The 23,540-nt window shown below is 39.3% G+C and overlaps 1 protein-coding gene and 2 non-coding genes across 3 annotated transcripts in view; all 3 read left to right on the top strand.

Moving 5' to 3' along the window:
* Positions 1 to 151: 151 nt before the first annotated feature.
* trnap-agg lies at positions 152 to 223 on the top strand. Its single transcript has one exon. It is a non-coding gene; the product is annotated as a tRNA-Pro (tRNA).
* A 606-nt stretch (positions 224 to 829) lies between these two features.
* On the top strand, positions 830 to 901 carry trnap-agg. Its single transcript has one exon. It is a non-coding gene; the product is annotated as a tRNA-Pro (tRNA).
* A 1,374-nt stretch (positions 902 to 2,275) lies between these two features.
* Positions 2,276 to 23,540, top strand: part of bbs9 (Bardet-Biedl syndrome 9) — a 169,695-nt gene continuing 148,430 nt past the window's right edge. Inside the window, exons 1-8 of the mRNA XM_031756711.2 lie at positions 2,276 to 2,381; positions 3,951 to 4,069; positions 4,897 to 5,047; positions 8,357 to 8,421; positions 8,800 to 8,913; positions 15,267 to 15,441; positions 20,155 to 20,239; positions 20,708 to 20,891. Of these exons, the coding sequence (XP_031612571.1) occupies positions 3,958 to 4,069; positions 4,897 to 5,047; positions 8,357 to 8,421; positions 8,800 to 8,913; positions 15,267 to 15,441; positions 20,155 to 20,239; positions 20,708 to 20,891 (886 nt within the window). The 5' untranslated portion in view covers positions 2,276 to 2,381; positions 3,951 to 3,957. The remainder of the gene's footprint in view (positions 2,382 to 3,950; positions 4,070 to 4,896; positions 5,048 to 8,356; positions 8,422 to 8,799; positions 8,914 to 15,266; positions 15,442 to 20,154; positions 20,240 to 20,707; positions 20,892 to 23,540) is intronic.

Raw genomic sequence — 23,540 nt, 5'->3', positions numbered from 1 at the left:
TCATGATTTGGCCGGTGTATCACAAGACGTCCTGCAGATGGCGGCAGTGGACAAGGAGTGAACATTGGATGAACTGTGGGACACAACCCAAAGTTTATCAACGTGGCATCTTTGAATCCCAGAAAATGTTGTATTCACATGGGGAAACTATGGCTCGTTGGTCTAGGGGTATGATTCTCGCTTAGGGTGCGAGAGGTCCCGGGTTCAAATCCCGGACGAGCCCGTGTTTTGTTGTCATAAACTCATTTTTGTTCTATTTGAAGGGGCAAAGTACAAATAGTGGACATCTGGAATGATATTTAATTTTTCTTGGGAAATTTTTCTTTAGTGGGTCAATACAGAATTACTACTCTGTCAGACTGAGTAGTAACAGGAAGTTTTCTGAAATGAAGAACTGAATTACAGCTTCAAATTAACATCCCATCAGTCAAATGTAGTGCAAACCATTACAATGCTTTTCCTGCAATATTATTATGTGATATATGTCGATAAAGAAAATAAAGAAATGTACTGATATACAGTACTTGCAATACTAGCTTTTGCTGACATAAAGATGATAAAAATCCTATTAGAAGAGCTGCTGGGACTGGAACAAAGTTTGGAGCCTAGTGTGCTATAAGCCTTCTGTCGGGGAGACCTGCATTCAGCTGAGACTGAAGAAGTCACTTGGATAAATGACGAAACGTTTCTCCCACTGAAAACGCGACGTGCAGATGTATAGAATCATTTTGGGGGGATTTCCTTACCTGTCTGATTGAACATGCAAGACAAATAACAGCAATAATAACACGTGCGCGTCAGAATCGGCAAGACTCACGTGTGTTTGCATGGCTCGTTGGTCTAGGGGTATGATTCTCGCTTAGGGTGCGAGAGGTCCCGGGTTCAAATCCCGGACGAGCCCTCCTTTTTTAAGGTGGACTCCAATATGCTTTGCCGATGAATCCTACTTCTAACCTCCCACATTTAGAAAGTGTAATGAATCTTCCAAGATACACCAATGGTTGAGGTGCACTCTTCCACACGTTCCTGGGTCAACAAACTATATACCCTACTACACGTATTTCAGTGTCATAAAATCTACAGCTTTTATCTCTATCAATATACAAATGAAAATAAAATAAATAACACAATATATATATATATGTATGTATGTATTAAAAGGAAATAATGAAAATTATCAAATAATTAAAACAGCACCATTAGAATTCTGAATGTAAATCTGTGACAGATGCCACAGTCACGGAGATGGTTGCAGAAGAATAATCACCAGCTAAAAAAGCTATCTAAAAGTTTTAACAACATTGTTTTTGTCCAAATTTAATGAAGTTTAAAGTTTTTTTCACATTTGATTTGTGATTTACGGAGCCCCTCTGATGACATGGTCCAAAAAATAAATAAATTGTGGCCACAAAATACTACTTCGTGCCCTCGAAATAGTATAACGTGCCCACGAAATACTTATTTGTGGCCACGAAATACTATTTCGAGGGCACGAAATAGGTATAACGTTCGCACGAAATGCTAATTTGTGGGCACGAATTGGGTATAACGTGGCAACGAATTACACATTTGTGGCAACGAAATAGATAATGTGCGCACATCATATTGATAAAATTCCTGGACAGCTGCGTAGAGACATAAGCATAAGAGTAGGCTAAACCTATACACCATGGACAGAGACAGTATGATTGAGTTTTATTTTAGGCTGGGAATGAGCTACAAATGCATTTTGAAAAGCCTGGCAATGCAAGGAACCATTATTACGGAGAGACATTTAAACAGGATATTGAGAGCCCAGTTACTTTACAGACCTAAGTATGACCTGGAGCCGGGATAGATTTTATTGTCAACCAACTGCAAGGGCCTGGGAAGGATCACGGTTATCGGTCAAGAATTCGTGCCCACAAATTAGCATTTCGTGCGCACGTTATACCTATTTTGTGCCCTGGAAATAGTATTTCGTGGGCGCAAATAAGTATTTCGTGGCACGTTATACCCATTTCGTGCCCACGAAGTAGTATTTTGTGGCCACAATTTATTTATTATTTGGACCATGTCATCAGAGGGGCTCGTGATTCGATATACAGAGTGATTAAACAGAGTTACAAGAAATAATGCTTAAAAAAAAAAAACTCCCCATGGAGTTGCCCGAAGACGTTTCAGATGAGTGAGATTTTTTTGTTCCTCTAAAAAACTCGTTTTCCCAAACACCACCCCCTTGTATTTCCGTTCATGCGCACTAACCCCCGGCTTCTCTGCTAAGCGTCAGTGCCATGACAACAGGACGATGGCTGCAAGCAAGAGGGTGAGAAATGTGATGTTTGTGTGACCGAGAAGTAACGAATCTTCGACATTTTTCGGACTGGGTCATTCCTGTGAAGGTAAGAGGTAGCCGGAACAATAACAAAGGCGTTTTGTTATCAAATGAGAAACTGTGAAAACAGCAGCGACCCTGTTTCTGATCTGCTAGCGTGTAACTAGGGAACTTGAAGGGCTAGCTAATTAGCCAGCTAAGCTACAGTTAATTCAGCCGGCTTGAGTGTAGTTGCAGGGTAATTCACCTGTGCAGGTTCACAACGACTTAAAACCGTTCTTGAATTTGTGTCAGTAACTTTACTGTTTTTAACGTACAAATATGGAGACCGTTGTTGCCCAAACAAGAGTCCTTATGGGTGTGAAGCAATAAATCTAATTGAATAGCTATTACAAAAGTCTAAAATCCAAGAGCTTTCAAAGTTTAATATCAGCCAACGACTAGAACAGTTTATTTACTTCTTGATTTAGTTTTCCTTTCTATTCTTTGAGTGTTGGACTGAGTCTCTACTGTAGCATTTAACTCGAGAAAAATCCTATTTTCTCTTAATATTTATAGGCATTGTGCACACATTTAAGACTGAAAAATACGTGGAAGTAAGTCCGAAATTAGGGCAACAAACCATTGGAAATAACGGGCTAAAATTGTGCTTCCCATTCCACTTTTATTTGTCTGATAATTGCACATAATTTTAAGTCTCATTCACAAAAACAAAAAAACAGAATTGCCTAACAAAGGGTTTAAAGTTACGCGGTTTTTATTTTTAAAAAGTAACTCATCTATGCTGAAAACATTAGTTAAGGAACCTCAAAATATATTTAAAGCTAACTGATCTAAGCTGGAGACATTGATTAGCAATAGACTGCCCCAAGCAAAACCAGTAAAGTAGCACAAAGCCATGCAAATAGCCACAGGATGATACTGTAAGTTATTCTGATCATAGAGTAATACTGATCAGATTCTTAACCTTTTAAACCTTGCTTTTTATGCAGTGACTCGGCAATGTATTCCTTTAACAGCCTCCCCTTCCTGCATGGCAGTGCACTCTGAATAGGACAGATTCTCTTTGTATGGATTAACTGTCCGTTCCACCTGCTCAGCACTTAGCAAGTAGAAAAGCTGCTTGCCCCCAACTATACACCTCCTTATTCCCCCCTCTATGCTCACACGCACAATCCTGAGGTCACGTGACTGGCCTCCTTCTCTGCCATTGGCTGAAGTTGTAAGTGTTATGTTCAGAGCACTAGGGGCTTCTTGGGGTAGTGGGTCAAGCTGTCACTATGCAAATGGCTCAAGGCAAGCCTTTTATAAAGGCAAAAAGATGGTGGATTGATTTTGTGAATAAGTAGTCCTTAACCCTTCTTTATACTTGCTGTGGTGGTGCTCTTAACATTTCTGTTGTTCTACCTAGAGCTGCTCAGTGAACAGGAGTTAATGCTGTGAAAACTTAATGCCTTGTAGATGCATACTCTGCTCTGTCTCTTTGCTCATCTGTCTATCTTAAATGTTTTTGTACCTATAGTTATTCAGTTATACAGTTATACAGAGAAACTCATTAACTGAACATTTTGTGGTTATTTTTGTGTTCACAGCATCTAATCCTTCATTTCTTCTGTGTTCTTCTCTGGTCAAATAGAGGCAGCATGTCTCTGTTCAAGGCACGTGATTGGTGGTCAGCAACACTTGGCGAAGGGGAGGAGTTTGACCAGGGATGCCTGTGTGTTGGAGACGTGGACAACAGTGGCACTGGACATGGTCAGTGTGTTGTGAGGAACTGATACACTAGCCACCCCATTTATCTATCTTTCTTAGTACGTCACTTCTAGTTTATTCTGTCAGGATAAAAACACATTAAGTTAAGTGTATCTACTGGATATAATTTGTGTGTACACACTTATTACTAGATTTCTGCCAGCTGAAGCTTTAAACTGTTATCATTAAATTGACTTGTGATTGTCGGCAACCTGAACTAGATTTTCTTCTTACTGTTTCAGAGTCCTGGATTATCTTTATTTATCTTGGTGAAGGCTCCCACTTCAGTCCTTTGTCTGAACAACACTTTAGTTCCTCTCCTTTTAAATGAACTCTCTTCTTATTGGCTGCCCTTCTCCATCCAAAAGCACAAAAGCGAAAGAGCTGTACACCTGAGATGGCCATATTATGGACACCAGCTGTTACTGACAATCTGAAATTTGAGCTTTTGACTCATGGATAGCGGCACTCATGGCCCTTCACAGTCACCTCACTATTTGGAGCTTAGGACTAAAAAAAGCAAAAACATAAAACATCCCATTTAGATATCCTCAAAGTAGCCAAAACACAGGAGCATGGGAGCATAAATAAAACCCTTTCCATTTTGATTCGCAGTTCAACACTGCATTATTCTATAATATGTTTATAAACTGTATTTTTTTTCAAGCTGGTTGAATGAAGAGCTGATGGTAACACTGCTTGAGCCACTGGACCTCTTGTCTTTGCAGTATGTCAGCTGAACTCCAAAATAATGAAAGTTAGACTGCTACCAATGAGTAATAACCTCCATTCTCTCCACTGTTTCCCCTCTTTGTGATTATAACTTGCAGACAAAGTTGTAGTGGGCAGTTACATGGGGATGCTGCGAATCTTCTCCCCACATGCCAGTAAGACTAGTGAAGGAGGTCCAGCTGATGCCCAGCTGCTTGAAGTTCAGCTTCAAAATGCCATCATCCAAGTCGAACTGGGCAAGTTTGTTTCGTAAGTATGCAAATCTAACCCACAAACCGTGGACAAGCATACCAAAAACATATGAAAATGTACTGTAGTCATTGCTGGTTCTTCCTCTAAATTAAGCTCTTTTCCCCTTTTGAGTCAAAATTTTGTCAACATTTCTTTTAAGTTTGTCTGAATGAAACTAAAAAGGATTTGGTCTTTAGTGTCACTCCTGATAAGTCAAGTCAAATCACCACAGCCTTGTGTTCTAACACTAGGACCATTGATTATGTTGCTAATCCCTCATTACACCTTATCTCCTGCCTTCTTGGCTGCCTTCCACCATGTCAGGCCTTGACCATTGTGGTGGTGTTGTGTAGGACAAATTGATATTAGCACTCCCAGTCACAGTCTCACAAAAGTGCTACCTTACAAATTACACATTTGCTCTTTTAAACGGACAGAGACAGGCAGAAAGAGGGTGTCGACAGTAGATGTTAATGCAAACATCAAATCTTTGTAAACCATCTTGCTTCTGATTGGTTGCCTCTCACAAAAAGGTTGAAATAACAAGGGTTTGGTGGGGCTTGCTCTAAACACGTGCTCTAAAAGCTTTAACTTTAAACATGTATGTCCTAAAGCCAGCTACAGAGAGCATACATTCATAGAGCATTGCTTGATGGTACAAAATAGAAATGACATGTACATAGATGTAAATACATCTACTCTCACTGACATCATACTGAGCTGACATGCTTCATGATGAAGCATTTAAATCAATCTGAAAGCTGAGCTTTTAGATCATTCTTGCAAATATGTGTGTTCGATGTTAGTGTCCACCATTCCAACAATCACTGCAGATTTAGGCAAAGCAAGACGGGTCTTTTTGAAAAGTAACCAGTGTTATATTTGCAGTGTCTTTGGTGACTGAAAAGGTCAGATGTCACAGTTGGAGAGAATACTGTGGAGTTGATAGAGCTTTAGGAACTGAAGCAGGATGCACAGAGGAGCTGCCCTGTAATTGAATGTTCAGTGTCATCTGTTACATATGTGTGCCTTTCTGGAGTAATGAATCAGAGGTCTTTCTTGAACTCTGTGTCATGACCTTGTGTGAATTATAAGCATTCATAGTATAGCCTGTAATAAAGCCTTACTTTAAAATGCCAGGCAGAAATACCCATTTGTAGCTTAATGCACTGTTTTTTCATTCATAGAAAAAAGCATCCCTTCTGTTACTTACAACCACATTAACATCTTTTTCCACTGCAAAGCATGCTAACCTCAAACCAAGATTGTCAGAAGTTTCTCTCCCGACTCATGATTTACACGATCTATCAGCCACCCAGTGGCCCAAACATAGTTGTGCTTATAATGTCAGGCTAACCACTGAGTTGCTAGCATAGTTTTAAAACCCAGGGCCCCTTCCAGCGATGTTAGTGCATTGCTGGATACTACGAGTCAGTCAAGTGTAATGTGCAGATGTGTCCAGGAAAAATCACTTGTTTTGAAGAGACGTTGATCAGGTTTCAAAACTATGTAAATGTGGGAAGGAGGATAAAAGCAATTGACTTACTTGATGTAGCTGCACACCCCCCCCCAAAAAAGAAAAAGAAAAAAGAAAAAGAAAAATCAAAACACTGGGGATACAGTCATTGTCATTGAAAGGTACTGGTAACATTTGGCATGGTTTGCAAATCTTAGTTTTATCCCAGCATGTCCAAAAGTGCTGTACCTGGGGATGGCACATCACAAGGCAATGTGGAAAAGGCAGGTGAGACAGAAAGCAAAGTCAAATAATGTTTTCTGACTCAAGTGATTGTGGAGATTCTTTGGATAAGACATAAAAGAAGAACATGCACTGTGTAAATATAGTAAAATGTGGTGTTGCCTTAAGTGCACAAAACATTAAAAACAGACTCTTAAGGGAGTTTTGTAGCTCCCATAAATCAGCTGCTGTACAGCTCATGCAGTAATGTCACCAGTGTGACAATTTAGTCCTGAACAATGAAAGAAACTAGAGATGCATATAATATGTGTAGTATTTTGGACAATTTTTTTTACTGTAGTAAATACACAGTAAAATTCAAACCTTCATTTATCTGTTAAAATAATCAAGGACTTGAATCTGTCAGTGTGAAATGGATGCTGCCTTTCTTTAACATTAATCTCAACATTAATACCACACATTGCCTTGCTGCGGCTGCACAGGAACGTCCTCGAATGGAAGGTTTCTGGGAAAAGCTGTGGTCTGTCTCGAAGGCTTCCCACATCATCACACTGGGAGCAGAATCCAACTAAATCAGTCTGTTTGGAAGACGTTGTGTTTAGTTACCTGCGGTTTTTCGGCACAGCATTCTTCAGAGACTGGTGGGACATTTTGGACGCTGGCCTTGATAGCAAAGCACGTTGTAAATATTGTCGGGGCAGACCGAGGTGGGCAGATGGTGAAAGGTTTTGTTTTCTTGGTTTTCTAAGAAAGAGCGAAAGCTTGTGGTTTTCAGTTTTCTAGTTCCTTGTTGTTGTTCTCTCAGCAAACATAACTGCAGTGGTTGAAACTTAGTAAGACGCATTTGTTCTCAGTCCAGAAAGCGGACACATTCCGTCTCAGTGGTTTTGTGGCAAGGTAAATAAGTGAAAAATCTAGGATCAGCATCACTGGAACATCATCTACACCTAAACCATAACCAATGTTAAAAAAAAAGCACCAGCTGTTGCAGTAATTATTTTAGACGGATGAGAGAGAATAAGAGTAGATGCCACCCTTGAGCTAAGAACATGGATTCAACCACAGTGGCAGGAAGCATCTGCCCCTTCTGGTGTCTGAGAAAGAAACTATATCTTTACCAGCTGCAGGGCCGCAGTTCTAGTGTTATTCTAGTGTAGTGATTTTAGCTGTTATTTGGCTTCTAACTAGGTGGTCTTGTTAAATACTTGTGGATTTTTAAAGGTATCCATCCAAAATAATGAACACAGAGTCCTGTTAAGCTGTAAAGGAGATTACACCACTGAACAACACAGGAAATAATTCTTCTCCTGTGCAACTCCTCCATCTAATGCACAGTACACCCCTTTGGACATGCTTTACAGTGCAAATCACAAAGTCTTACAGTTTAGAGTAAAATGTCAATCATATATATTTAAACTCCTTTAATATTCAGGATATTTATAATTGAGATATTTGTATCTATTAGAGCGATTTCTTATATTTTGTATCTTTTAAATTTGGTTCAGTCTCTTGGAGTAACTGTAACACATAATTTCACACAAAGTATTCTGATTCTGATCGAAGTGTTTTAATTTTGTAGGTTATCGTATTATTGAACTGCTTTAGTACTTCCTTTGCTGTCTTTTCAGGTGTTCAGAGCTTCTTCATTTGGCCGTTCTCCACCCCAGAAAGCTGTCAGTCTACTCTGTTTCAGGTAAAATGTACATAAACAGGGTTTTCATTATCTATGTTTCGTAAATGGACTGATATTTATAACATGCTTTTCTACACTACGGAGCACTCAAAGCACTTACATTACAAACCACATTCATACACAGATTCTCTGCCCTTTAAGTTCCCTACATCTGTCACACTCACACACTTATGGATGCCTTATGGCTAATTTGAGGTCTAGTATCTTGACCTTCACCATGCAGAATGGAGAACATGAACCACTGATCTTCAAATCCCAAACCACCTGCTAATCCACAGCCACCCGTTTTGGGATCAGTTTTCACTTTTAAAGGTGTCATTATATCTTCTCTTAATTGAAGTTGGGGTTCTTTTTTTGTTTTTTTTTAACCTTATACAGGCACTGCAGGGAACGTGGAGCATGGTGACCAGTACCAGCTCAAGTTGGTTTATGAGCATAACCTGCAAAGAACAGCCTGCAACATGACTTATGGCACCTTTGGAGGAGTCACGGGTACACTAAATTCACTTTTTTCATAATATTGTTTTAAACAAGAGAGATGTAAAGCTGTCCTGGAATCACACAAGAATTTTGGTGCATAATAACTTCTCTTAGTAACAGCTTTCTGACAGCAGTGCCATAAGCCTTGCACACACATGTAAGTCATTTATACCAAAGAAAACTTTATGTCCACCAGGAATAGTGGCTGGCTATAAAGGGTACTTTTACTGCTTTACAAGTTCTGTGTGTCAGCTTTTGTGTGTGGGTTTTTCTTTTGAGTATTTAATAAAGGAGAGTCAAAAGGCTGAGTATAGGCATTTAGTTGTGTTGATTATCATCAACATCAGTGAGGGACCTCGGAAATATATTGAAGTGCAAGTGGTGTGCGTTAGTGAACATCTGTGCGTGTGTCTTGGCATAAGAGGCAATTGGCAGCACTGGACAAAGACATAAAACTATAAAAGTCTGTAAGAGGAGTGAAGGAGGAAAAGGGAGAGAAAGAGAGAGGTCATGTAGCTGCGCTCTCTTTAGTCTATTGGGCTTTTGGAAAAACCAAGTAGGGGAAAGCCCTAATGGAGTAAGCATCCAAGAAAAACACACACACACACTGAAACACACACACTCTCACAGAAACACAGGGAACCCCCTTTAAAGGAGAGAAAATGACATTTCCAAATAAAGCCTGTATTGTCAAGGTGTGTGTGTGAACAGAGAGCTTGCCAGACTCTGTGGCCTGGCATGATGAATCCGTCATTCACTTCATGTTTAGAGACCCTGTCTGTCTGTGTGCAAGTGCACATCTGACTGTGTATTTGATTGATAGAAAGAACAGTGTGGGCTAATTAAAACCAAAACCAATACCTTGGCCTGTACTGAGTGCACGTGTGTAGGACATACCACAAACCAGTAACTTTGACTGTGTGTCCACGTGTTTTTCTGGTTTCCCCACACTGTGCAGGATGTGTTTCAGATGTCAGCTGAGCTCTCACGTAAACTTGTGTTCTTTCACCCATCCTCTCTACTGTCGCCAAGTGCTTGCTCATAGGGGAACTTGTGATCTCTGGGGTTCTTGCAATATAAAATGGCATGAGATAGCTGACTGTTGTGAACTAGTGTGGTGTAAATAAAACTAAGTCTTTGTGCCATGTCCAAGTTTGACATCTATGTACCTAAATGTTTTAGTGATCCTTACTTGTGACTAAATAGACATGCATTCCCGACCATTTGACCTTGAACTTTATAACCACAAGTAAATGTTTTAACCCAAACCTGTTTCCTAACCTAAACCTCTGGTTAACCCCTAAACCAAGTCTTATCCCTTAAACACCCCTTGACCAGAAATTTGGTAAACACAGAAAACCATACAAGCAGACTAGTATTCACTTTACATCTCTAGTCTTTTCCTATAGTGTACACCACTAGATGGCAGTACAGGCCCTAGAACTGCTCTTCTATTGCACCTTGATACTGAATGAATGAGGTCCTGTTTTACTTCTTATATGGGAATTCCCCTTTCCCACCTTTCCCAAGTAAGGAGGTCTGAGTTCAGCTACAGAAAAGGAACTATGGAACTAGTAGTGATTTAGTGCCTTGCTCAAGAACAGCTTCATCAGAATGGTGTGCATGTTACACATGCTTTATTTTGCAGATAATGGTAATGCTTATTCTTTCAAAAATATTAGTTTTTACATTTTTAGATCATTTTTAATGCTTTTAAAGGTTTATGAGTTTAAGCCTATACATATGTGGCAATATCCTAAAAAATGATTAGAGAAAAATCCCCCAAAATAAATAACATTTGGGGAAATCTGAATCTGTTTTGATGTTGCAACTGCATCTAAATTCTCAGTTTGCTGCCTGCCTTTTTTTTTAAACCTTGTTTTTGATTATGATTGGTATGGAGGGATTTTTTTTTTTTTTTTTGCATTTTAGATGGGATATAGTAGAAACAGAGGAGAGGGGAAAGGATGATGTGCAACAGAAGTGCTCCCCACTTATTTTGCACTATTCTCCATTATTTCTGTGTTCTTTGTTTACTGTTGCAGCTGTTTAGTTTTGTAGTCTAAATTATACCAATAACGATCAATGCTTCATTTATAACTGAAGATATTTGTGTTCTGTTTGACTACATACACACAAAAGAGGCTATTTTTATTTCGCTTTTCCTTTTAAAGGGCAGATGAGTTTTTGATCTGTGTGTGTTTGATTGGGGAAAGATGTTCGCCGTTTGCTCTTTCCTCACCATTTCACATAGTTTACAAGAAAATGAGCCGATCTCACGGTTGATTGGATGAAACACAAACATACACACTTTCGTAATGATTATCTTGCACACACACACACACACACACACACTGTATTTTCTGTGTACTTTTACTGCATAGAAAGTGATGGTCACAGCTCTGAGGCAAGAGCAGACTCCTGAAAATGTAGCTTCTTCAACATGTATTTCTTCCACAGATGCTGTGTGATAAGACTCGGTGTGTTTAGATCACAGTTAGTATAATAGACAGATTTGGTCACTATGACGTCATCCTTTTTTGTGGTTGTATTTTGAAACTTTAACATTTGCTTGTGCTGTGGAAGTGCTGTTGCCATATTAGTATTCTGGAGCCACGACTAACCATGTTTTGATGAGAGTTAATTTAGTGGCATGTTACCAACTAACAATAGAAAGCTTGGATAGTAAGCTGCATGCATACACTGTAAGGAATAAACGCCCTACCCTTACACTTGGTAAATTTGTGCTAAGTAACAGACTACTGCAGTATTAAAAATGTATCAAAACATATACACAGCCTTCCTGGTGACTCTGTACCACACAGCAATCCATTTTAATTATGAGATCATTCTCTTAAAATGGCCAACAAGCCACCAACAGCACAAATGCAGTTGAGAGATCCAGCTCATTAAGTACATTTAGCAGAGTTGAGGAGGACTAGCACAAACCAGTTGCTTTTGGCTGCCTGCCTGGGGACAGACCTGTCAGTCAAAGTGGCCATGCCCCTTAAATCCAATTTCTAGATGGAGGAGTTATAATGAGGTTCATCCACTTTATAGCTGTTGTGAAGGAAGTAAACTTATGTAGAGGCCTAAAACATTTTATTACCAGTATGTACAAATGCTTTTTAAGGCTGTAAAGTTGGTCATATTAGCATTGGAGTTTACGGGTACTCACTCACTTTTGTAGCCAGCCCCAAGTGGCCACTAGAGGTACTGTAGTTTTGGCACATCCATGTGGGTTCATTTGTCACCCGTGGAGGTTGCTGCTTGGTTTGGATATGGAAACTAGTGTGCGTGTGGGAGTGTTTTTGCAAGTCGTGTCTGCTGTTACACGTGAGTGTGTGTGTATGCGTGTGTGTGGGTTTGCATGTGTTGGTCTATAATAGCACCCATTTAGCAGTGCTGTAGGCACTGTAATAGCAGCTCTGTATTAATACTACTCTAATAGCTGGGCTGCCATTTGGTTTGGGTCACTTTCAGGCCACACACTTACAGTCGAAGTATAGACTGGTCTTACATATACATATATATATATACATGCACATATAATCACACACAGATGCATGCACACACATGTTCTGGTCCCCAAACCAGCGCATTCACATGTACCTACAGACTGTCCCTCTTTCTCTCACACTCTCACATTTTCTCCCTCATATTTACACAGAGGCGAGGTGCAGCCCACAGCAGTGTGCGGCCAGCCTCTGTGCTTTGTTGGCTGCTCTGTGTGCTTGTTCAACAAGTCTTATTAATGACACTAATACAGGCCTGTTTCCTCCACTGTGTCTGAGCAGTGGCTCTCATACTGGGCTCTTTGACACGCTATACCTGGCCGTGGGCGTGTGAAATTACATTTGGACAGTTGCTGTTATGAAACAGCTTGGCTCACGTTTTCACTATGTATTTCTTATTATTGATGATACAGAGTCATGTCAGGCTGTGCTGAGTGTCTGTTCTTTTGACCCTTGAGCTGCCTTTGAGGGTCGGAAATGACATCCAGAAACCTGACAAATCGGTGAAGTGTTTGTCTGAGACAGGTCTTTACCTCAGCCTGTTCACAGAGTCTTGGTCTGCTTCGAGTAGAACAATGACTTAAGAAACCAAAAAGACTTTGATCATTTCAGTGCTGTTGTCCCCCCCCCCCCCCTTTTATAATGCAGTAGCCTATGCCCAAATCTGATTTGTTGCTTATGATTGATGGATTTCATTAATGCAGTAGGTTGTGAAAATATTTTAGTAGTTTATTTTTTTGTTCTAGTCTCTCATGATAATATCCAGGTAATATCTTGAACATCCGATAGTATCTGTTATTGTTGTCGGAGAAATGGTGAATTTCCTTGAGTCACTGACTAAAAAAACTACCATTTTGGACAGTACAGCATTTGTTAACATGACTATTGATTCTAACAGAAGCTTTCATCACACAGGCCTAGAGACCAGTTGGTAACCCAGAGGCAAAATGGTTGGTGTGTGGTTGATCGAGGTTGCTAGCTATCACCAGGTGAAATCGGTCTCAAAGAGGGTGTCAAAAACCTCCTTTTGATTCCTTTAGTCACTAGCAAATTGTTTTGTTTGCCCATAATTTGCATCGTACGTTTCACAATTTCACTACCACCTGGTGAGTAGTCTGCAACTGTCTGCAGACAAGTTGGTGCCTTTCTTGGAAACTACTGGCAACCACCACAACCTGCTATCTACCCAAGCTCCTTAATTGATCATAAAACTGCATGAACCAGTTGTGGAGTACACAGTTTTAACTAGTGACTGCATTTATCACCGGGTCACTAATAGATTTCTGGGCCTGTATGAAAGAGAATTGAGCAATCAGTTGCATGCAATAGCCAACAACCTCCAGCAATGACTCACAACTGTTCAGATATCTGCATTTTTTTCCCAACGGTTTCTGGGTAGTCACCAACAGGTCTCTAGGCCTGTGTGAATGAGGAAAATAATACACAGCAACAAGGCAAATGCAAGTAGAGAAAAAAGTGGAAAACAGACAATGAATCCACCCTTTCATGACAGCACACCATTTATTAAATTAAAAAATTTTAAACATAAATGACGTATGCTGACATTTAGGACAAATTGCTCTTTATGGCAACCTCGGCCAGCTGAATTTAAGGTTGTTTTAGCTTTAATTTAATTATATTGAACATAATATAAATGAAAACAATCACAGTCTGGGTCTGTTTTAAGAAAATACAGAACACTAGTGTTTAAGAGACACTGTCAACACTATAATTGGCTGGAGCTTGTGCATTTCCACAAATTTTCCACATTAAGGACATTTGGACAGCAGACGTTCATGACTTACACTTTTGAACTAAACACAATGCACTCGGTCCTCAGAAGACTACATTTGTTTTTCAACTATTTTTTTTTAAACTCCACACACAAGAATACACACTTGTGGCTGGATGTAAATCCACCCATATGAAGACATGCACATTCTGCTTCAACATTTGCTGTTGGCTCACCATCAAATATTGTGTTTAACACACTTTTATTCACAGGGTGTGTTTGCGGTGTATGAGACCTTGTCCTTCAGTGTGTTAATGGCCACCCTGAATCGCCGCTCATCACTCAGGCACACACACACTCTCACACACACATACTTGTTGACACAGAATAGGTGTGTAGGAGTGCGTGACTTTTCTGTCTAAATCCTTGGTGATAGATGTTAAGTGTGTACGTATGTGTGTGTGTGCACTGTAGGTGGCTGTCTCCCTGACCTCTAGTTGATGGCAGTGTGAGTTTTAATAGCGCATTGAGGCCTAATTATAGTTCTCTGGTCACACAGCCCCACTGCTTTATGGCAGTGTGTGCTGCTGTGTATTTTGTGTGTCGGGGCTTAGTATGTCCTACACCAGGCCTTTCCTAATAAACACATAGTCTTGAACACATTTATACTTACAGCCAGGTGTCTGTGTGTATGAGTATGGAGGTGTTAATGGAGATATCAGATTCAGGCAGAGGGAGTAACGCACCTCACAGCACAACACAACATCATGGCTGAAATTAAACAAAAGCCACAAAAGTCAGTTTTTTTAGTGAGGGATGTAGATGAAGCAGCCAAAAAAGCAGCCTGTATTCTGTACACAAATTAGTTTGTTTGCTGTGAAATCTGACCTTGTCTAAAGGCCAAAGTTTTTCGAAAGGTGGAGCTAAAAGTCCCAGAGAGTGACTGGACATGATGAGTTGTACAAATGTAGATAACGGTGTAGACATACCTGAGTTTACAGTATAACATTGTATTTAATTACATTGGGGTTTTTTTGGGTTTTTGTTTGTTATCATCTGTTCAAAACGTTTTAGTTTATGAATAAATCTACTTTGCTGCCCCCCACTCTCTCCATCAGGTCATCATTCCCTCTGTATCCAGTCTATGGACGGGATGCTGATGTTCTTCGAGCAGGACAGCTACTCTTTTGGCAGGTTCCTCCCTGGTTTTCTGCTGCCTGGCCCACTGACCTACAACCCCAGAACAGACAGCTTCCTCACTGTATCCTCTGCACGAGAGCTGGAGAGCTACAAGTAGGTTTTTGTATAATTCATTTATTTAATAACTTTTTTCATCTTGTTTTACTTGCCTGAAGACTGTTGTGTTGTAATCCCACAAATATTTGCAAGCAAGATAGCTGGGATAAAGTTACAGTATCATACTTTCACAGCTTTCAGTGAAGTCCATCACTTAATAATTTCTACAACATACATCTCCAGATCCCCTCAAATGGCATCAGTAGTCTTGTCTTTCATTTCTGATTGTTGGTGGCATCAGAGGAGTCCATAGTCTATGGGAGAATCCCAGCTGAGAGATTTTTGCAACACAGCTTCGAGTCTATTTTCTTCATTGCATAGACTTTGTATGTATGCACTATGAGAGTAGTAATGTTGTATGCTGGAATGTATGAGACTGATTTCTAACAGCAAGATCCTTGATATAGGCCTATATATTAGTTGCTAGAAAATACTGAAGTTTTATTCTAAGATGGAAATAAAAAAGAAGTTGCTATTAAAAAGGAATTCACATCTGTTTACAAGTAATGTTTAGGCTCGAACAGTATAAACTTTCTTAAGGTTATCTGATTCACAGTCTTCAGTATCAGCTGCTGATGGTTAACGAGCAGTGCTGACTAAATCCCCACCATCCGAAAACCATCTGCTCCCAGTGCAGATCTTGTCTGGATGGAGCGAAACACACACATAGGCGCACTTGCGCACACATGGTTTGATCGGAAAGTACCTCATTTTAATGTAAGCACATGTACACTTCACTCTGACTGCATACCATTTAGAAGTCTTACAGACTGCGTGGGTGTACGCTGTGCATGCGTGCAGTCTTCTCTTCCAGCTGTTTGTTATCTGGGTGCCCCCCACCAGTATCAAGACACTCTCCAGACTAGATATCACAGTGGAAACCCTGACGTCACCGTTCTCGCTGGACACATACACAAACCCAGCCCTGCAGTGTACAGACTGCAGTAAATCAGACAGAGCTCAGCAGACGTATACAAGCTTTCCATAAGTGACAGCACAGCATTACGAATGCAACAAGCTTATTTCCTTTACACTGTGCATTAAACACCTCTGACCAACGTAATGTCTCTGCTATAAATAGATCTTCACATTTAGTGGAGACTTTCGAGTTTTAAATGCCAGAACAAGACTTTCATGTGTCACAATAAGCATGCAGTCAGAGCTGTTCAGTCAGTACAGATGAGCATCATTAGCTAAAGATATGAAGTATTACATAAATGATCAGTTGATTAGGATACCTACTAAAAAATATAGGTTAAAAAAAATGCTAGAAGTAAAAGTGTTTTGCTCCTTGGGATACAAGTCACCAACACATACGATTTATGATTCATACTTTGCTCTTCCTGTCCTCATATTCAAGCTTGCTGCACATCCAGGAAGCCTAAGTTATCACTGTGTTTGTGTGTCTGTGTGTATGTGTCACTAAACGTTTTCATAACAAAGATCACTCTGCTTGAAAATTAATTAAATTAATATAGCATTGAAAAAAAAAAGATTTTGTACATTAAAATTTAGAGCAACATCAGTGATGACTTTAATAGAAATAATACTTTATTTGTATGGGACTTTAGGAACTGTTAGAAGGTGCCTCACAGTTTGGATAAACATTTGAACGCATACATTTGCCACATAAAGCACATAAAAACACACATCCAAGCATCTGCTCTTACATAAGCGTCTCTTTCCATGTGGACTTTGGATTTGGTGATGAGCGTAGAGCGGTTCCTGTTGCAGATGCACGATAAATGGTTTTCATATCACACAATAGCAGCAGGAAATGTATTAGCACTAAAACAGTGGATGCATTAATGATGCGGTTCAGGGAGAGCATTAACAAATCGCTTTTCGACTAAAATACTTTGTGATCAAGATCACTGGCATTGACGTAAGACCCTACCAATTAGCAAAATTGAATAAATAAATGGATAAAAAATGTTTATCTGTTTATTTATGCAGTCATTATGTATGGGTAAAATGCTTTTTTTATCCCAGTTTTGATTTAGATGCTTTAGAAATGTTCTAATCTCTGCATTTGGTCAGAGTGATGGAAATATATATATATAGACACACACCATATCAGATGACGGGGTCAAAGCCTTGCTGACTGTTATACATTTAATATCATATGACTGGTCAAACAGTTCTGCTTGGCTCAGTTTATTTAGCTTGCTGGACCTTCTCCTGCCCTGATGAATGAGAGCTTGATTTGGTTACAGTGTATGTGTGTGTGTTGGCGTCAGCTTTCAGAATTTAGTTTGTGTTTATCCGTTACACTCAGAAAGCGTACATGCTTAGTGTGTATTTGTGTAGTTTGCGTGTATGTATATGCTTATTTGATCTGTATGTTGAAGGTAAGTGTGTGTGTGTGTGCTCTTTTCTGAGAGATCCTCTTTCATATAAATGGGATGTTTGTTTCCTCAACCTCAGTGTCCTAAACTCTGCACGATGACTGATACTGCCTAAACACACACTCCTGTACACACAAAGTCCAACCCGCACACCATGTTCACTGGAAACAGTATTTCAATGACAAATAGAAAAAAGGTGTATGTGTATATCAGTGTCAGTGATATTTGTCTCCCTCCTTACATGCTGCTCATGCAGGTGAATAACCAGATTTCTTTGGTTCTTTCTCAAACACAAGGCTTTCTGTGATTTTGTTTTTCTTCTTTTTTGGCCCTCTTTCATATTATACACACACACCCACACACACACGTGCGCATGCATGTCCAGTTTTAATTCATTCATTTGACCTCTTATCCCATGATTAGTAAAACATCTAAGTGAAGGATGGAATAATTATGAAATATCAAAACAGAGTGAAAGAATATACTTATTTTATAGTGTTGTTTTAGTATTATTAGGCTGAATTTAATCCCTTCACTCATGCAGGAGCTGGTCTGTCGATCCATTGAGTGTTGCCTTAAAAGCTTAAAACCCCTGACATGTTTAATATATTTTTTAGTCCATTTTCTTTCCCAGGAAATGGTCATGGCGTGATGAAAAGGTTTCTTTACTGGCAGTCATCCATAAAGCTCATTAGTCTGCTCGCCGTTTCTCACAGAGGGCTAAGCGGGTAGCGCTACTGTACGGATGAGTTCAAAACTATAAATCTTGCATTGTATTGTAAAAATCAAAGGTTAGAACACTTCATTTACTATTTTATACAAAATGTTACGAGGAATTAGCATCACTCTTTGAGTCACATGTGGTAATCAGGTTTATCCAGGTATAAAACGAAAATGTTGTTAGAGGAGTGGAATGGGGAGAGATGTGACTGTTCTCTGCAGTGAGTAATACATGAAATAAGTAAAATTCAACAAAAAGAAGGCAGTCACAGTCTTTTTATGGAAGCCATACTGAGCTGCATGCGAAGTTACAGAGCTTGAAATTTGATTTATTTTTTATTTAAATTCTTGTCTGGGTTAGAAATTACAAATAGAAATTCGTAATTCAAGTGACCAAAAGGCCTACGGTGTATATACTAAAGCTTTGCCGCAGTTTCATGCTAGGTTACATTACATACTAACCCTAAGCACATTTTTGAGAATGAAGCTTAGACACTGAAAGCATAACAAAACTAAGTATGCCCTGAAGTCAAAACTCTGTGAGAATGTAACTTCAGCATGCTTACATTATATGCTAGTGTTTAGCTGGACATTTTTTCCCTGTCTGCTGTTTAAATGCTAGCGTGATAAGGTCAGTTAATTAGAAGATACACAAAGTACAAATGAGACTATAGTCAATGCAATTTGTAAATTAAAGTAAGTAAATAAAATTTTATTTATATATCCCAAAATCAGATTCAATGAGCTTCATGGGCATAAAAACATATTAATAAAAATCAGTTATTTAAATTATTAGCATTACAATTTTAACCTGGTAGCAGCTCCATGTGTGGCTAGTATACATAATGAATATGGTGTACTGAAAGTGCTGTTGCTTTGCATAAATATTTGAGGACTCAATAAAAAAACGACACTGAGATGAAGTATTACTAGTACCGTTAAAGTAGCAGCCATGTTGGATTGTGCTCCTTCCAATAAAGGTCAATTTCAGGGTTGCTTGCTTTGATTAACAACAGCTTTGTGTCGAAACATGCAAAACAGAGTGAGAAGGTTGGTGGATAAATGAGCAGTTATTTAGTGTTTGGTCTGTGGTGTGCAATTGGGGTCAGTCAGGTTTGGAGCTCTGTTCATCCAGGTGTTTGGGAAGAAGGATAGATTCCCGCTAAGCTGCTTTGACTGCCAACTTCTTACTGGAAAAAGCCTAACATGCAGATGCCAAAATCAACTGACCACCGATCAGTCTGACCACTTTATCCTTAGCCAGTGGCCTGTGGCTCACTGATTAAAACTGATAGATCACGGTTCGAGGGAACGGCAGGTCTGTGATGTGTTGACTGACCACAGAGAAGCTGTAAAAGAGAAGGTGACTATAAAATGCTTGCAGGGTTTGTTTATTCTGAAGATGAATTGTGTGCTGTTGTTGTGGTTTTGCACTAATGGTTGAGAAACTGTTTAGTTTGGCTTTTTAGAATAGCTGGGGAATATCTAATGGAAGTACTTTATGGACAATGGAAAGTGTCCTAGAGCAACACTGTCAGTTTTTTCACAAGTCAAATTTCTCCTACTGTGTGTTTAAAAAAAAATAATAAAGTGAGACGACGTACACAGAAAAAGTAGCTGTCTGTGTCTTTCTTACTGTCAGGTATGAGACTCTCGCTGTGGCTACAGAAGCAGAAAGTCGACAGGATCCCAACTTACCCCTTAAGACTGGAGGCAAGAGGCTGACGGTGAGCACTAACACACGCATATTTTATTTTGTATTTTTTCTTTGACATGATTGCTTGTTTATCTGTGTTGTGATTAGTGTTTAAAGACTGTGGGTTGAGTGATATCTGAATCTCGCTAGTTCTTGGGGATCCCCTCATTTTCAGTCAAATGTGAATAATAGAATCCAAATGTCAGAGCACTTATGAATGTACTGTTCTTGCTATTCGATTTTTTTCTCCACCAGTACCAAAGGTCGCCACTATTGCCTTGAATTTGAACATAAAAATCTTTATTTGCAGAGCTTAAAGTTTTGCTGATACCCATTTCTATGGTAAATGGAAATTAAGTATCTAATAAAAAGGCACTGCACAACATTTTATCAAGCGTGTTCAGACAACACACATGTCAAGCTGACAGTCACACATACAATTTTTATTTTTCTCTGTGTAATAAATGACATTGTTCTGTGTCTTTGTGTGTTCCCATAGCCTGACTGGGTATTTGTCCTGGGAGAGCAGGCCCTGGATCTCTGTGTGCCCTCTTTCTCCCATGCTTCTTCCCACATCTTCATCCTGGGTGAGAGGAACATCTACTGTCTCCGTGACAATGGGCAGATCCACTTCATGAAGAAGCTGGAGTTCAACCCCAGCTGCTTCCTGCCATATGCCTCAGGTAACCCAGGACACCAGACAAAAGTTCACACACTATAAAGGGATATTTCTCCTTCACAGTCCTTATTGTAGTCTTTTTTATTATTCTTATTCGTACTAGGAATAACAATATTCCTTGTAGATTTTTGTCAGGATTTCTGCTGCAGCACTTATTTAGGCTGAATGTATAATAATAATGATTTAACAAACATGTTAGACACAGAGAATTGAGAATAGGATGGAAAGTGATGGCTGCTGAGTTTCAAAAAAGCAAAGCAAACACCAGTCATGTTTCTCTGGACAAATCATAATGCAGGAACAAAACGATTTGTTTCCAGGAGAAGGTCCAAATTGTATATTTTTCTTCAAAGGTAGTGATTAGTTTTAGTTTTATAGAAGAAACATCGACCTGATGTCAGCATTATATGTAACAAAGATGTAGCAAAGGTTCACATGGCAAGCTAAGGGATAAGGCTTTTCTTTTCCCTTAGATTTCATATTTTGCCAAAGCAGCAGAGGCAAAGTTCAGATGTGTTCAGCCTGGAGTGAGGTGAAACACAGAATCACAACATTCACTATGCTTCAGTGCACCTGCCATAAGCAAACTTCCAAAACACTAACTGGATAAAATACTAAAAAACAAAGCAACTGGAATGGCATACTGCCATGTGAATGGCTCTACAGGAAGCTGCTTTTGGCAGAATATGATGGAATAAACTGAATAGCTCTGCTACATAAATAAAACTGACTGCTGAACAATAGAGTTTATAGACATGTGCCAAAAGATGAATGAATAGCACATATAATACAGAATCATACAGGTAATAAACTGTATTTTTGTCCAAAAATACTTTTTGTGTCTAGTGTATTTTTCTTTCTTTCTTTCTTTCTTTCTTTCTTTCTTTCTTTTTAGTCTTTCAGGGAAACTGAAGAGATAACTGCTCCTTTGTGAGTTGGGCTAAACCTCCATTCACCTTCAAGTTTACTCTTAATAAACAGCTGAATAGTTGCTAAATAACCAGCACATATGATTTTTTTTTCTTGTTTTTTTTTTTATTTAAAAAAGTTTAAAACTGCTCTCTGCTCTGTTGTGCAAGTACATTCAAGTGCTGGTTTGGAATCTAAACAATGAAACTTGCTATAAGGATCAATGAAGCCAAGGAAAGCTTCAATCAATAACTGAATAGTCCTCAGTTCAAGTGATTAGATTTTTTTCTCCACATTGCTCATCAGTCAGAACCATTTTCGAACACATTTAGCTAAATGTAGCATCTCAGTGATTAAGATGTGCATGCACTGAATCGCTTGGCATAACTGTTCCCATGTCCAACCTACAGCAACGATAAAACATAGCAGGAAATAACAAGCTCCAATAGTACCTTTTGTTGTCAACAAGAAGTCATTTAAAGATATTTAGGTACGGCTCTGGAGGATCCGTGATCACAGGGATTCATTCTGTCATAATGAGTATGCATCATATTGAAATCATAGGCATTACTGTAGGTACACCCATGTGTGTGTGTGTGTGTGTGTGTGTGTGTGTGTGTGTGTGTGTGTGTTTGTTAGACAGTAATGGGTTCCAGCTTTGAACACCTCTCCCTGACTTCACCTCTGATGGGGAGAAAATAGAAAGAGAAAGAGGTGTATAGTGTGGTGATTATTAGCTGCATTTGAAAGGGCGTCACATCTGAGGCAAGAGGCTACTGCTTGTCATGCACACAATGGACAGGATATGCTGTGGGTGGATGATAATTAGTTCTGTGTGTTAGCCTGGCTACAGATGTTGAATTGGTCTTAGAGAAGGAGGCGATGGAGGCCGACTCTGCTGTCATTTTTACTGAAAGCTTGCACCTGACTAAATGAATCGATTTTCTCCCCACACACACGTACTCACAAAGTTCCATTATTCAATAATTAGCAATTAGCAGCACAATTGTATCAAATTGCAGCCTGATTGTGGTCATTTAGAATGGGTAATATGAGAACATACACAAAAAAAGGTGTGCATACACACATCCTCACACACAGATGGTGAATTTATGAGTTTTAGTTCCATGCACAGTGGGAAAAGCCTATGATCTGCATGGTCACGCATCCATTATTTGGGTTGATGTTGTGGTTGCCTAAGAAACCAGTATGACTCAGAAACCCTTTGATTCAAGTGCATAAAATCGATCTGTATCCAGAAACCATTTTCATGGCTTTGTTTCTGTTTTAAACCATAAGTTTCTGATAAAACTTGTTAATTGGATAAGAGTGCTTCCAACAGCACTTCAATAAAGTATTGCTCTCCTTGTTTCTGTCCCATTAAGTTGCACTGGCAGCTGGGGACAGCTGTTTTTATATTAAAATTGTTAAGAAGAAAAATGGTATGCCTTACCTGTGTGGTTATCGATTGCTGCTTAATTGTCACGATCAACCATAAGCAACACTAATTATATTAATGTAGTTAGCAGTACATGTATAACCTCCTGAAAATGGAGTCAAAACAATGTCAAAAGTGCTTCTGCCCACTTTAATTTATGTATTCATGTACTATAGACCCATTTTTTTAAGGGTATTACGTTTGATATAAAATACTCTGACTCTATGGAGGAAGGATCCAGAATGGAGGCTTCGTGTACTGACTGCAAAAAGTGGCCATGATATCTGTTTTCAATTTTAGAATTAA

This window comes from Oreochromis aureus, linkage group 11, assembly GCF_013358895.1.
Source record: "Oreochromis aureus strain Israel breed Guangdong linkage group 11, ZZ_aureus, whole genome shotgun sequence".
NCBI lineage: Eukaryota > Metazoa > Chordata > Actinopteri > Cichliformes > Cichlidae > Oreochromis > Oreochromis aureus.
This window is presented reverse-complemented; position numbering and strand designations above follow the sequence as displayed.